Source organism: Nothoprocta perdicaria, unplaced genomic scaffold (assembly GCF_003342845.1).
Source record: "Nothoprocta perdicaria isolate Ctin4 unplaced genomic scaffold, notPer1 scaffold_12, whole genome shotgun sequence".
NCBI classification, from domain to species: Eukaryota; Metazoa; Chordata; class Aves; order Tinamiformes; family Tinamidae; genus Nothoprocta; species Nothoprocta perdicaria.
This window is the reverse complement of record NW_020454316.1, coordinates 2,052,616-2,068,192: the sequence shown is the minus strand read 5'-3', so window position 1 is coordinate 2,068,192 and position 15,577 is coordinate 2,052,616. Positions and strand designations below refer to the sequence as shown.

Sequence of the window (15,577 nt, the reverse complement as noted above, 5' to 3'; positions counted from 1 at the left end):
CTCAGACAGTTAAACAGAATAATGCTGACTGAATTTCTCAAACCCATCAATTCTAGCACGATAATAACAGTGGAAAAATGAGAAAAATAACTTACATGAAGGTTTAAATTTCTCTTTGGTCTAAAAACCTGTTGGATCTTAATGTAAGCAATTTKGTACTAGATACTGTCTGCTTTAGGCTAGGTTCTCCCTGGAATATTGTTGGCAAATTCCAATCTGGGCCAGGCTTCTTTAACACGCAAGAAAAACTCTGTTGGAATCTGTCTGGGAGAGGCATAACAGCCACGTAGTGCGAGGGCAGAAGYCCAAGGCTTTTGATATCTTTTCTGTGGAAACTTAATGTAATTTATTGCAGCATAGCTGAAAGAATATCCGTGAGGCAGGTCAGGTAGAGGCTCCTGTAGAGCACTGCAGTGTAATTCTAGAGTCTCTGTGTTCTTCCAGAAAACACTTTTCTTGCATGCTGAGGGTGGACTGCGTACTTGAAATGCTTAAAGAAAACTTATGAAAACATTAGACTTCAAAATATTTCCTTTGTGAGGGACTTCAGGGTTGGCTTTGTTTGATTATGTAGATTGAGGAGTTTTGTTTTTCTTCTTGTGTTGTTACAGCTGAATCRGGTTCCACTCTGCCATCCCAGCATAGCGGTACCACAAGTCCTGATCTCTTTGATTCCCAACACTCAAGCATGACATCAGGCAAGCAAAGCGCCGCCCGCAAAACCCCCGAATCTTTTCTGGGCCCCAATGCTGCTTTGGTGAACCTGGATTCGCTGGTGTCTAAGCCACCACAACCTGTTACTTCACTGAATCCGTTCTTGGCACCAGGTCTGTTCCTATTCATTCTGTTTATGCTTTCGCTTCCTATAGGGAAATTTTGCCTAACTCGGGCTCATGTGATTTAACATCAGTCATTTTTGGCTTGTTTTTCTTGATTACTTCAGCCTGCAGATCATGCCTGAGAGCAGAAGGGTGAGGCAGCAGGGTTTCTGGGTGTGCTGCTGGACCCTAAAAGCCCAGAGTTCTGCTCTTGCATCTGCTGGGCTAGCTTAGTTCAAGCTATTTGTTTCCACATAACCTTTTGCACTGATTGTCAGAATAATCCAGGTTAGAAAAGAGCTTTTGGTTATTAAAAATAGCTAAACTAAAGCCCATTGATTGTCAGAACAGGTAAGGTGTGAGCGTGTGGCAGCAGAGATGCTCCAGCCCTTGGAAGAGTAGTAGGTGCTCGTGGCAAGCAGGTCAGTTATAGCCCTTTTAATGGTGCTGTTGCCAACAAATGAGCATCTCTGCAGCCYGAGGTTGCAGATGGCAAACTGGTGTATGTTTTATTAGGCTGTTGGCTAGGCTAGTGTGATAACACAGTTTTGATCCAAACATGCTCTTAGTATATTTGGAAACAAATTGGCTGTCTTAGTTCCTCTGTAACTTGGGCCCTGTTGTAAGGGAGTTTTCGCTTGCAGCAGGCCTAAAGATGGTGCTGAGCATTTGGAAGATCTGTGTATTCTTTAAGGACTCTTCATATGCACTGAACATTTTTTTTTGTGATGCCARTCTTGTGAAATTTAAAAATACAATTTTTGTATTTATTTTCTTCCTGATGGSGGAAAAAAAAAGAGTTTATTAAACTCAGTAGATAAGAAAAAACAAACAAACAAGCAAAACCCTAAAACAGTAATTCTGAGCGGCATTGGCAGTGTTTAGCAACAGGAAGTCTGTGTATCTGCCATTACTGGTTACTAGAAGAGAGTTTTTGAGGGGTCACTGGGCCATCCAAATAACTCTATACATATGCGGGAAAAGGAATTTGTAGTTGTGGCAGCCGTCCAGACAGCCCAAACGCTGGGAAAGTTATTCTCTGCTTTTTCTAGCACTGCTGTAATTCGGAAACAACTTGTTTACTTTATGAATTCTTGTCAAAAGTCAGTGCCAAAACCCTGTACAACTTGTGAGAGGAACTGCCTGACTGAGACGTTGAGGCCAAGGCACAGAGATACTGTAGGCAGAGAGCAGTGGAGGAGAGCCGCACCACGCACACGACCTGTACTGCTTTGTAATGCTAATCTCGAGTAGCGTTGCAAAAGGACTGACCTGGATACCGTGGCTAGATACGATACGTTCCAGGTTATCAAATTGGAAACCTGTTTGTCCAGAGACTCTAAGTGGAAACTGGTGGGACTGTTTTGTGGTGCTGCTTTGTGAGAGGCTCGGCGGAGCAGCCTGTGTTTGCAGCAGTGCAGCCCCAGGGAGCTGAACGGCCTCTGTGCAGGTTTCTCCCGAGTGTTGGGGTAGGAAACAGAGAGAACCTGCTTGCTTTGAAGGTGAGGAGAATCCCCGAACGCCAGCGCTCGGTGGAGATGTGATCCTATTGCTTCTTCCCCTTTTTCCCCTCAAAACTAGGTGCGGCCACAGCACCCGCTCCGATCAACCCCTTCCAAGTGAATCAGCCGCAGCCGCTCACTCTGAATCAGATGAGAGCAAGTCCTGTGATGGGAACCAGCCCTTCCTTCAGCGCTGTGCCACCGATCAGCATGGAGCCAATACCTCTGTCTTCCATGGCCCCCGTGCCCGTGGGGATGGCACCGATACCACCTATGGGCACCGTGGCCTCTCTAACGAGGATGGGCCAGGGGCTGAACGTGAGCATTGCAGGATCAATGGCCCAGCCTCTTCACAGTACAGGAATCCCGCCGGCAGCATCCCAGTCTACAAATACAACTAACCCCTTTCTCCTATAAAGACCCAATCAAAGGAACTTTCTTTTCATAGTGTTTCCAGGCTGAAGTCTTTACAGCTAAATGAACGTGGCCTGTGTGGACTGAACGGTGTGTAAGAGACTTGGAAGTAGATTTGCAGTTTACAGTTATGATCTTTGAAGAGTTGTCTCTACTTACCAGTTAATCTAAATCTAGTCTTTGCTACAGATGGTACCTTACTTTGGCTTGTTGAGCATTATGTGAAATGTTCAGACTTTTCACCAAAGTTAGATTCTGCCCATTTTGTTACTTTGTTAATCATTTCAATACACTTTCTAGGGAGAACCTGCCATTTTAAACTCCGTTGGCTATTTTGTAGATGTCAGATGATGTGCTGGATCCTGAAATTACTATTTCCCTGCATCTGTCACTTCCTATGCCCGTAAGATAGACCTGAGATTCGGAGTGCTAGTGAATGTTTTGCACATAACTATACACAGTTCTAGACTGTTGGTTCACCCATAGTCCTTACTCTTAGACGAGAACGATTTTGAGGGCCCAGGTGGCTGGTTTTTATGCATTAAACACTGCAACGCAAAATCGCACTGCTTTCCTATCCAAGGTTGACCGAGAAAGCAAGCTTGTCTCAAAAGGAGAGGAGAAAAAAGAAAGAAACAGACAAAAAAAAACCCCAAGAACATTCTCAAGTTGTCGAGTATAACGTGTGCTGTTGTATGCGGTGTTGAATTTGTACACTACTCTCTAAGGACTCCTGAGGAACTCTCTGTGAGTGGCATGCTGCACTCGTGCTGAGTGAGTGTCCTGCTCTGTGCTTGTCCAGTAYCAGCTTCGTTTGGAAGTTATCATGTGTATTTTGTTTTTATTTGACGTACCATGTGAGTGGAAAGAGGAGGAAAAAAAAAAAAAGAAATGCAGAAATACAGCGGGACAACTTTGGATTCAGTTTCACCGGGGCAAGCTTTAAAAACTAATTCAGGCTTAACCTTGCTATATGCAGTTACTCTTGTATACTTTTGCACATATTTTGTTTAGTACAGTTTCATATTTGAGTTTGCAGAGTTACCTGATAGTCCTTTTTTTTTTTTTTTTGCTAATTTTTATAATGTGGTTCTTATTTAACTGTCTGGTTTTGATAGATTTATCAAGTCTGGCTGAAAAATTAAGATATTGGCAAATGTCATTTTTATGGTTTTAATGCCCTCTTATGGTTTTAGCTCTTTGTTTCTGTAAAGAGAGTTTAAAAGGGAAGATTAACACTAAAATATTTTACTTTTAAATGAAGTATAATGAAAAAACAAATTCGCACGACTGATTATTTTGAGATGAATTCAGTTTGAACGTGACATGATTTAAGACTACATTAAAAAAGAGAGAGAAAAAAAACACAACAACACTAAAGTCGCTTTTCCCTTGATTTGTTCCCATTTTCTGGCTACCAAAATGGACAGGCTTTTTAGCCTTTATGAAGGTCTTGAGAAAGGCTAGTTATTTTTTTCTTGCCGTTCTTCTTGAAATGCTCAGAATCTTAATGTATAAATACGACTCATTAATTTCATCGACTAATTTTTCGTAATGAAAGGTGCACTCCATATTAATAAACTGGTTCCATTTACAATTATTAATTGTAGGCTGAACTCTCCGTTTTAACTTGCATGTCTGGACTTTCCTGCGATGGACGGAGCGCGAGACGAGGGATGTCCCGGAGCGCGAGACGAGGGATGTCCCAGTGCTCGTAACCACCCGGTGCCTCTCGGTGGCCTTTCCCTAACTAGCAGGAAAAGGAAAACAGAAAAAAGAAAAAAAAAAAAAAGAAAAATTGGGGAAAAAAACCTTAACTTGCCAGAGCTCTGCGTCCTGGTGCAGTGATACTGCGTGGGAGCGTGTCGGGATGGAAGGGCTGGAGGGGGCTGCGTTTTATCCCATGGGGATAGGGGAGGCTGAGAGTGTCACATCCAGGGTACAGTCGCGGGTCTTGGCTGTGTAGGTCGGCGCAGCTCCGTTARTCTTTGGGGTGCTGCGTGTGTGGATGTTTCTATGCAGGCTGCTCGGTCCTCTTGCTCCCGTTGAATTCCCAAGTAGGATTCAGAATATTTGTCTGCACTCCTTTTATATAGGAGGAAAAAGAATTGCTATCCACACTCAGTGTATCTTTAAAAAAAAAAAAAAGGAAAAAAAAAAAAGAACGAAACCCATTCATGTTGCCTTTTGGGATAAGGAAAAATGCTTTACATTTTTTGTTGTTGTGGAAGTTATTGAAAAGTGTAGGCCATGAAGGGTGTGATTCTTGCAGATGGGGGGGGAAAAAGTGCTTTCCAGTTGATCTGTGGCAAGATTTATCCTTCATTATTTTTCCAGTTGAACTTTTTTCAATAGTGGAATGGAGTCGTTTGATGTTTCTCCCTTAGTCCATCACCTGGGTGCATTGGCACTGGTTTAGATGGGGCATTATCTATTCAGCCAAAAAGTTCTGCTCGTTGAGCACTGGGTAGCTGTTTCTGGAGGCAAGATGAGGGTGATAGGGAGTGTTTTAAAATTTATAACGTTGTCTACAGCTCGGGGTAATGAGCTGTCATCATGAATTGCTAAAAATATATGTTGGTCTGGTAGAGAGCCCTAGCTTAATGAAACTGCTGAATGGCAAATCGTTGCTTTTACCAAGGCCACYTCTCTCAGAGCTGTGTTACTTTTGCATTTTAACTGTGTGCACGCACATGTGTGCATATATATATATACACACACACACGTGTGTATTCATATTTTACACAATAAACCGTGGCAAGACACTCTGAACAGCGATTAACACGGGTCGTGGTGCTGCAGAGCGTTAGGGTAAGGGCGGACCGTGCCGCGGTTCCCGGCGCGTTCCCGGCCGTGCCGCGGTTCCCTGGATGTTGCAGGAGGAGGCGAGCTGAGGGGCCGAACAAGCAGCTGCTTTGGTTAAAATCCCCTCGGTCCCCAGCTGGTCGGTGTCCGAGCGCCGCGCGGAGCCCGGSTCGCTGCAGCAGAAACACCCCAAGGTGCTTTCTGCCCTTCCCGTTGTGTCCAGAAGGGAAAATGGGCTTCGTGGCAGTTCAAGTGCTCTCCACAGTGGTTTTCCTGCCGCGCTCGTGTCCGCTCTCCCCTGTTTCTCCACGTGCGTTTCCCTCTTTCCCTTTCTTTTCCCACTTGGAAATGCTAAAAGTGCTTTTGCTTTTAAAAATGTTAGTATCCCAAAACAGCCTTACTGGTCAAATTGACCAAAGATTAAAAAGTGTTATTTTATAAAAGTAAAGATATCTTGGCATAATTTTAAACCCAAAAATAAGCTCAGTTATTTATTCAGTTTTATACTATATAGAAACTAAACTACGCTGAGGGGACCGGGAAGGAAAACGGTGGTGGCTTGTGGTGTTTACTGCCTTTTTGAAGTCCCAGAGCTAAGACAGCTGTTCTTATCCATCTTCCCTTTTGCTGTTACAGTTTCTAATGTGTACTGTATGTATTAATATTGCACAAATTGTGGAGAAATATATGGTTTATTTTTCACAGCAGAATCTCACAAGACTCGCTTCCTTTACAAGTGTTACAATTTCGATATTTACCAAACTCGTTTTCATAATACTGGGAGCCGGCTGCTTTTTATGAATTTGTGCTGACTATTGACATTATTTACTGTATAAATAATTTATCATTTGTACTATTGTATCATAATGTCTGTATCTTTGTGTCATTTTTCCCTAGCCACGTCACAGGTGTGATATTTAATAACGCCATCAGAACAGTGGAAAGACAAGGGGTTTGTAGGTGACTGGTCAGAATTAAAATTGTATTGCTTATATTCCAGGCGTGTCGCTTCTTCTGGACTCTGCGTAGTGTTTCCGTCACCTTTGAGAACTGTCGCTGCCGTTGCTTGGTTTAGTTTCCCGGAGAGGTGATGGATTGGAGGAGATGATGGAGGTTCGTGCTCGCAAGTCCTGCGTTCGGGGGTGAATCTAATCGCTGTTGAGAGTAACGCTTCTTGTACATTGTCAATGTGATTTCTTGGAGGCATTCATCACTTTTTCCTGGTGCAGGCCTGCTCTTRCTATGAGAAAGGAGGATTTCTTATAGATCACTTAAATCAGAACCAGTTGAGACCTTATTAACTCAATAAAGATGAAGACTTGTTGTGTTGCAGGTGACTGAATTGCTTCTTTAAACCACATTCGTTTTTGAAACAGCTTTTTTGGAAGGACAATCAACTGCTTTCCCAGCAGAGGCTTCAAAAATTACGTAATGTTAAAGACAGAAATTTGGGGAAAAGTGGAGTTTAAAGATGGTCCTTTGTGGAATAAGGTTGGGGAAACTGAGACCCCAGGGACTTGGGGAATTCCGTGTTTCCCGCCCCTTGGCAGCCTCGGCGCTGCCCCTCGATGAGGGGCCGGGCAGGGAGCCCAGCCCCAGCTCGGGGGGCTCCAGTGCCCGATGGTGGGTGCTGCGGGTTGAAGGGCGCTTCGTTCCCGGCCTCTTTGGGAGCCCCTCCAGCTTTGCTGTCCTTGCAGCCTGCTGCTGGTCGGCCCCTTGGTCAAAGCGGCCCTGGGGGCAGCGCGGGCAGCGCTCGGGGGTCTCTCAAGCTCTCCGGAGCAGCTCTGTGGAGCAGCACGTTCATTTTATCCRGGGAAACTGCGAACGTCACTGGAGGGAAAGCCGGACTTGCAGCGGTCCTCCCTTCTGACTTACGCTCCCCATGTTGAGAGATGCCAAGGAAAAGCCATCCTTTTCYCAACAGCTTCTTGACGTGGGTAGGGCCGGGAGATGGTGCAAAGTTTAATCATAAGCGAGCGAGCCAAGTTCATTAGTGAATTGGTCACTCACAATGATTAGCTGTGATCTCATGCATTGAAAGGGGTGGAAAAGCGCTGTTGAGATGCAGAAATCCTGCTGAGGATCGCGTGGACGCGGGCCCAGCCCCGGGAGGCGGCGCGCAGAGACGGAGGGATGTTCCCTAGGGTGAATGGGGGTACCTCGGTGCCTTGGCCTGGATCGAGATACAAAAATAGACGCCTCCGTGGTTGGAGGCTGCAGCGAATCTTCCCCCAAGGGCTGGAATTGTCCACGGGGGCTGCAGACCCGCAGGTTTGAGCGCAGCCGCCGCTCAGGGGCTCCGGCCTGGGCGCAGGGGCTGCAGGAGGGGTTTCCAGCAGGATTTGTGCTCCAAGGCTGCGGGTGGCCTGGGAATTCGTCACCCTCATAGCCCTGCGTCCTTGCGCTCAGCAGCTTCTGTTAAATGGCAGCCAGTGGGAGGCCGAGYGTGTGGAGGTGCCGTGCAGGCCGGCAGCAGCTGCCGTGATATATATGTATCCATGAGTGTGTGTTCATATCTATATATACACACACATATACACAATCCAAACCCAGACGTGGTTCCTGTGTTTGCTACCYCCCCCCCCGCCTTGGCTCYCGAGGCTYTGCTTCCCGGGTTGTGTCCTGGGGTGACTCCGGACAGCACGGGAGTGTCGGGGGCTCCAGCGGGCGCCTGGGTGGGCAGGGAGGAGACGAAGGGGCCGTCCTGGACTCGCAGGGGGCAAATATTCAAATATTTYTATGGAGTTGGGACTTTTTTTTTCTAACTGAACCCCCTTCTGAGGTTCGCTGTGAACGGCGAGGCTGCACAAATGCACAAGTTGGTTCTGGTCAGTCCCAGGAGAGCAGAAGAGAAGAAAACAACTGTGCTGGGCACCCAGCTTCTCTTGTGAAACAGCTCCTGAGCTTTGTACCAGCTGYACGCTCTGAAGCTGGAGGTGAATAACTTCCCTGCACCGCTGTGGGCAGGGAGTTCAGCCTTTCTCTCCGCTTAACGTGTTTTTTCATGATTTGAACCTGTCACGCTGTTTTGCTCACTTTGCTAACTGGAATGAGGAAATGCAAGCGTGCTCAAGAGGAGAAACCCATGGTTAAGTGGTAGTAGATTTCATGTTTGTGTCTGTGAGTTTCAAGTATTTTGAAGACAGATTTTTATCCTGCTACTGTAGCTAACTGCTTCCCAACTACTTTAAAAAAGGAAACAAAATCCTGCACATCTCTCAGCCAACAGGAAATACTTAAAAAATCTGGATTCGAGCATGACTCAGTTCAGCGATTACAACAGTTGCCAAAACAAGTGGCGCAGGAGCTTACTGGAAGCCTAACATAGATAGAAACATAATGGGAAAAAGCAAGAGACAAAACATAATCTGTAATCATGTTTGGAAAAGTATTTATAAATAGTTCAGAAGATGCTAATGCTCAGAGCAAAATCCCAATACTCATGTTATCTTTTAATAAATGCTGTTTACAAGAGCAGGCTTAGGTTAKACTGTTGAGTATGCACTAATAATTAGACCAACTGGGGTGCTTTATTGCATCTACATCCTGAAAGCTGCACAGTTCAACCCTATTGTATATTGCTTCTTGGGCCCTCATTTTGCAGTTTYGGTGCTGTGGCTGTTCCTTTCTAGGGTGGTATTAAGTCCTTCTCACAGTCCCCTCGGGGTATGTACAGTCAAAACACACAGGATTTCATGCCCAAATTCTTACAGCAAAGTGACTAAGTGATTAGTCATTTTGCTGTATATTTCTTTCTCTTTGTACCTGTAAGAAGAGTAAATCTTGCATGACATCTATTCTGTTAGAAACAAATGAAGCCCTTAGCAGCAGAAAGACAAACACATAAATATTTAGACACGTGTTTTTATTCTGCCTAAAAGAACAGTAATCTTAAGCTAAAGGGGGTTCAGTGAAAGGTATGGTAAGAGAGCAGAAGAGAAACGGTGTAGACTGAGGCTCAGCTTTGTACCCTCACGCTGCAGACACCTCACCGTAACTCCTCCATAATAAACTGTTCTAATCTTTCCCTTGGAGCTTTATTCAGAAAGAAACTCTGGAAATGGGGAGTCASCATCTTGTGCAAAAGGCAAAAGTTCAGGTTGCTTCACTGAAAAAAACTGCAACAGCTTTCTCGAGTGCACGAACTATCTTAATGAATTTCACAAATTCTACAAGGACTATACGGGATTACCTGGCAAAGCAGCTGCTGCTTTTGCAGAGCAGTTCAGGGCAGAGCAAAGCAGGGGTGTGTAGCACTGCACCACTTCCAGGGCCCCTCATTTTTGGAAGGTGTGAGCATTTAATTTTTAATTGTTACCAGAAAAAAAACCCTTTACTATACAGCGCAGTTTGTGGTGATGCTTTAAATGCAGGAAAACAAAGATAAACTTTTTTTTTTTTAATATAAAGAGTGTACAAAAGACTGCTAGAAAATTCTTTTATATAGAAAAGTGTTATATTTTGATATTAGTGTTTTTGTGTAATCTAGACTCTTATCCAACTTAGTTATTTTTCAACCCGTATGCTTACTGAAATGATTATACTTAGGAAATTATTCCAAAGCCTCGTGGACTTGTGCCCATGTCTCCTGTGACATTTTCTCAGGTTTGTCACATACTCACTTCCTTTTTCCAAAAAGCTCCCACTTGCCTATCTGCTGTGTGAGTCTTTGCACATCTCACTCCTGCGTTTAATAATTATGAATCCCTTCTGTGACRGACATAGAGTGGCTCTCCATGTCACTTGGGGTCACCTCATAGCCCAGCTTCGTCATATCTTTGGTCACCACGTTGAAGGAAATGGTCACAAAGCCTTGAGATCGCACTCTTGTTACTAGGAGAAAAAGAGAGRAAAACTCCTCAGTAACACTGGTTAAGAGTTTTGGAATAGCTGCTGAATTCCTCATGGATCTCTCCTGATGTCTCTTTCCACGGGAGGGAATGGATGGTCGAGCGGCACCTCCTGCCACGTTCAGTGCAGCTGGCAGCTCTCAGGACCCACCTTCTCTGCCTTCTCCCTGCGCCACCACTCTGGGGTCGGTAAATTCGGGACGTCTCCCCGTGAACCAGCTTGAAGAAGAAAACAGAAAACAAGCAAGTTATTGGATATACTCATTTGTGGCTAGTTTTGACATATAAAATTAATAATTTGTGGTTTAAAAAAAAAAACATAGGGACTCTTTGTTAACAGCAGAGAGTTTTGTAGACTGGTTAACTTTATGGCTTATCAGCTTTGACCAAAGACAAGTTTTGTCTCTCCAAGGGAAAAAAATGAAACCAGTTTTATATACATTATGTTAGAAGCAAACTATTTCTAGGCTAGATAGGATCTGTCTATGGCAAAGCAGTTTCAGAAAGAGTCTGATTCCATTCTCACAGAAGAAATACTTTGAGGGAATCAAAGGTTTTATATCTGTTTATGATAAAAAAATACACACATGTGCACAAATGAATAGCTGGAGATACTATTTCTTTTTTAAAATCCTTCTTTGTGAGTAAGACGAAGTCTTTGATCATTACCTTGTAAACTTCTGCAGCCTTGATGTGGATTCTGGCACAAACATAGGAAGGGTTCTTATATGCCTGAAACAAGCATGAAAGGCAGAGAAATTAAGACATGAACCACACGGCGCTGGGTTAAATTGTAAGTAAAGGTATGTTTAGTGAAGGTGCCTGGCTTTCAGGGGTGTCCCTGCCCGCGAGGCCCCGCGCCTGCCCTTGCGGCCTCACCTGCCGGGTTCGATGGGCACGTGCACAGCCCCGTAGCCTCTCACCACGTCGTGCCCAAACACGTCGGGCCCGTAGACGCTCAGCACGATCTGCGGCCCTGCGGGGGGAGCGGCCGTGAGCGGGACGGGGGGCAGCGGCGCGGGCCCCGCCGCCCCGGCACTCACAGCCCCAGGGGTTGGTGCTCTTGAAGGTGATGTCGAGCGGCAGGTTCCAGACGAGCGCGGCGGCGGCGGCGTCGCTCCTGCAGGCGATCTGCGAGATGCCCTCCTCCAGGCCCTGCGCGAGCGGCGGCAGCGGCGCTGGAGACCCCGGCGCCCACCCGGGCGGCCCTCCCSGCCCCGCATCCCCGCGGCCTCACCCGCACGTGCCCTGAGCGCTGCTGGGCACCGCGTGGGATCCGCCCGCTCCCCGGCTGCCCCTTCCAGTGCCCCGCTGCTCAAACCGCGCACCGACCCCTCCTCACGGCCGACCTGAACCTCCCTGGCGGCCACGTGGGGCCCGCTCCCCCTGCCCACCAGCCCTGGCGGGCGCGGGCCGCTCTTACCGCCGTGGGCACCCAGTCCTGGCCGTACACGAAGCAGAACTTGCAGTAGAGCTCGTCGAGGCCGGGGAACTGCGGAGAGGCGGCGTGAGCGCGGCCAGGCCCGAGGCCGCGCTGCGCGGGGGCTGCGCTGCGCGGGCCCCGGTTCGCTCCCGGTCCCGGTTCGGGTCCCGGTCCCGGTCCCGGTCCCGGTTCGGGTCCCGCTCACCTGCCCGCTCTCGATCTCCCCGCTCACCGACACCAGGAACACGTCGGGGCCGCCGCCGGCCGCCATGGCGCGAGCGCCGTCGCCCTGGCAACCGCGGACGGCGCGCCGGCGGGGACAAACCTCCTCGGCGGGCGGCGCTTCGCGGGGCTGCCCCTCCGCCGCGCCCCCCAAAACACACCAAATCATCCGCGATTTTCTTGATTTATTTAAAATTTATTTTATTATTATTATTTTTGAATATAAACCTTTTCTCACGTCTTCGCCAGGGAGCGCGCGGTCCCGAGGCGGCCGCTAGAGGGCGCTGCGGTGCCGCGCAGGCCGCGGCGCGTTTGGCGCCGGAAAACGGCCGTTTTCTCCTCTTTTTAGCTGTGGATTTTTGGGAAACTCGGTCGCGAGGAGCGGGGAGGGCGTGGCCGAAATCCCGTCCGTGGGAATCGTGGAGAAAATCAGGACTCCGTTACTGGCATGGAGGAGAAAAGCACCCGCCGAGTGCCGGGCCCCTCCGAGCTCGGGGATTTTGTGTATAATGCAAAATAGTACATAAAATAGTACATAAAGTTGTAATGGAGCTCACTGTTGTATTTTGTCACTTTATTTCATTTTGTGTTAATATTTCTTGCAGCCTAAAGCCAGACCTAAAATGATACTGGTGGCCCAGGGCATGGTACGGCCAAGGGAATGGGGCCTTTTCCCGCCCAAAAAGCCTCAGATTTGGAAAAAAAAAAAATCTCCCATGGTCTCCATGAGGCTCCGAGTGCCAGGAATAGGGACAGGAGCCCCTCACCCGGCCTCTGGGCGCTGGCACCACGGATGCGATATTGTTTTTAATCCCGACTATTTACCACACACACCTGCTAAATAGCGGGTGAAATACATTTTACTGCGTCATTAATCCGCACTAAAACGGCTGTATTTTTAGGCTGCTTGCCCTGGGTTGCCTGACTCATTCCCGCCTGCTTTTTCTGGCTGCAAGGAGCTGCCGGGAGCTTCCCTGCCCTTTCCCTTAGGCGCCTTTTCCTTCTGTTCCTCGAGCTCTGCCCACCCGCTGTTCCCATCAAGGGACCTGGGAGTGCAGGAGAAAAGGCCGAGCTCAGCACGCGGACCTGGAATTCCTGCTGGAAATAGTTCCCCGGGGATTTATTTTCGTGGGAAGGAGCTGGCGGCCCWGCCTGTCCCAGTGCAGCCGGGAACTGTGTCCTGGATCCAATGGGTGTCCGCTGGGATGGGGAATTGGGCACCCCTCGCTGCTCCCCTCRTTAACGAGGGGTAATTAGGAGGCTGGGGCCATCTCGGACCCCTTCCTCAGGCAGGACACGGCCCTGCCGAGGACTGGGAATTGTCCGAGCTCCTGTGAAGAATTAATTTGTATTCGAACRCGTTTGTTTGTGAGATTTTTGTTGTTGCCAATGAGGAAAATGGATTAGTGTCAGTCTGAGCCAGGCAGGATCAAAGAGGAATGGGCAGAGGGTGGTGACGCCTGGAGGCGCTGGGATCCTGGGGCTCCTTAAGGGAATAGGAGCTGCTGCAGGACGGACTCATGGAGATTTGAGCCAGTGGGACCCTGCTACTGCTGCTGCTGCTCTGTCAGGATGCACAAAAACCTCCCAATTACGACCCATAAAGGCACCGACACGGCCCCAGCCCTTAGAGTCCAGCCATGTGCTTAACGCTTAATGGGGAAGGTTTAAAGCACGAAGTCGTTTGAATTATCCTATGGAAGCTTGTACAATTACTAAATGCTTATTAGTATTCCTGCAACCCGCATGATCTCGCAGCGATGACAGATTAAAGGTTGTAGCTAATTGCGTCGGGAATGGATTCAGATTTGGTTTTTTTTATGCTTTTTTTCTCCTCCTCAGGCTGAGACTTTCAGGCCGACATCCTCTGAATCGTAGCCTTGAAAGAGACCCCGTCTGAAGACACTGCAAGGCACTTTGTGAAGCTTCTTGTGTCCCCTGCACTATTGGTTTGAATCTTCCTCTGATCCCTGTTCCTCAAAGGCTCCCAGCGACGCTTCCTCGCTCCGCGGTCTCGCTGAGATGGAGGAGCCTGGCTGGCGACGACGCGACCGGCACGGCATTAAAAATGCAAAGTAGACATCGATCCAATTAAATAATAATGACCTGCATTTACCTCCCGCTTTTCACTTCCGACCGGGAGCCACGTAACGCTTGCAGAGAGCCTGGAGGAAATTGCTGATGGGCTCCCCGAGTCGACGGGCAGCAGCATTAAACCATTTCACGAGTCGTGGCCGGGTTTGGGCCGGCCTGGGGCTGCCTGACGCTTTGGGCCGAGACCTCAGGAGTCGCCCTAGGGATGAGGCGGGGGTTTCTGAGCAGCCGGTCCCCCCGGTCCAGAAATGCTCCATCCGAATGCAGATAGCGCAGGGGGCAGCAGCGGTGACCCCAGCCCTCGGTGTCCCCTGCGGCAGAGCCTGCCGTGTCCCCGCTGCTGGATCCTCGGTTCGGCTCCCAGAGGATGCGGGATCTAAGGCACCGATGCCGTGTTTTTTCCCATCCTTACAGCTGTGTCCTCGAGGATGGGTCCTCCCCGCGCCGCGTCCCACAGCGTCGCTGCCAGCACTTGCAGCTCGGTGCCCACTTGCTGTTCCTGCCCTGTGGGTGACAGTCCCCGGGAGGGACCCGGCAGCGGCGCCCGGGGTGGCTTTTCCTGGGGATGGGGGATCCTGTTCCCGCAGTGACGACCCGGTCGTGGTGTCCGAGAGCCGGCTGTGCTGGGGAGCTGCTCATCCACAGGCCCATCCTCTCCCTGGAAAGCAGCCGCGTTGGCAGCCAACAGGCCCGGCGCAGCAGCACGGGGCGCTCTGCCTGCTTTCCTCTTCTTTCCTTTCCCGTATCCAGTGAATCCCGGCCACTTCCCAACACCGGAGCCTGCTGGAGCAGCTGGGGCACCGTCACATCCCGGTTGCCTGCTCCCTTGAAGCGGATGCATGTGTGGATGCGGCTGCTCGACGCCTTGCGGGTGCCGGCGCTCCCACGGGACGGTTGCCGAAGGCGCCGGGGGGCTGTGGGGCACCCACTGGGGCCAGGAACCAAGTCCTGCACCAAGGAGCAGGGCACCGCACGTGCCGGGGCAGGACGCAGCCCAGCACCGGGAATTCGCCTCCCCTCTTTTCCAGCCTGGCGGTTAAACTGCAAGGCGAGGAGTCTGCSGCCGTGTCCCCAAAGCGCTATTAATAATTGCTGGCGCGGTGCTTTCCTGCAGCTCCTCGTGCTCCCACCGAGCCGGAATCATCACTGCCAATAATCCTCAATAACTGGGCATTAGGGGAAGCAACGGCCCCACTGGAGACTCACCTGGGTGCCCCGGCTCGTGCCCGAGGGCTCGCGGCACAAAGTCAAGCCACGCGTCCAGTTTATACAGTTTAATACAYGTGAAACAAGATACATTGCCTTTGGAGTAATGAATGCATAAATAACAGAAGATATATGTGAATGCATAAATATGAGGCGGCATGGAGGGAACCAAACAAAAGAAACGATTTAAAAAAAAAAATTGTTGTTGCTGCTGTTCATGTGTTTCTGCTGCTGCTGCYGCCC

General features: G+C 49.0%; 2 protein-coding genes across 4 annotated transcripts in view; one reads left to right on the top strand and one right to left on the bottom strand.

The window, feature by feature from the left end:
• EPN2 (epsin 2) overlaps window positions 1-6,851 on the top strand; it is a 43,681-nt gene extending 36,830 nt beyond the window's left edge. For 2 of the 3 annotated variants that reach the window (XM_026054212.1, XM_026054211.1), the window contains 2 exons: window positions 612-827; window positions 2,400-4,383. In XM_026054212.1, coding sequence (XP_025909997.1) covers window positions 612-827; window positions 2,400-2,737 — 554 coding nt within the window. In that variant the 3' untranslated portion in view covers window positions 2,738-4,383. Of the gene's footprint in view, window positions 1-611; window positions 828-2,399; window positions 4,384-6,539 lie in introns of those variants that run through there. The other variant, XM_026054213.1, reaches the window with a different exon arrangement.
• Window positions 6,852-9,560: 2,709 nt separating this feature from the next.
• Window positions 9,561-12,083, bottom strand: B9D1 (B9 domain containing 1). Its single transcript, XM_026054099.1, has 7 exons — window positions 12,018-12,083; window positions 11,813-11,881; window positions 11,433-11,544; window positions 11,269-11,365; window positions 11,059-11,121; window positions 10,541-10,608; window positions 9,561-10,372 (listed from the first exon to the last, which is right to left on the bottom strand). Exons 1-7 carry the CDS (start codon window positions 12,081-12,083, stop codon window positions 10,230-10,232), a joined length of 618 nt encoding a protein of 205 aa, XP_025909884.1. The 3' UTR covers window positions 9,561-10,229.
• Window positions 12,084-15,577: the final 3,494 nt, after the last annotated feature.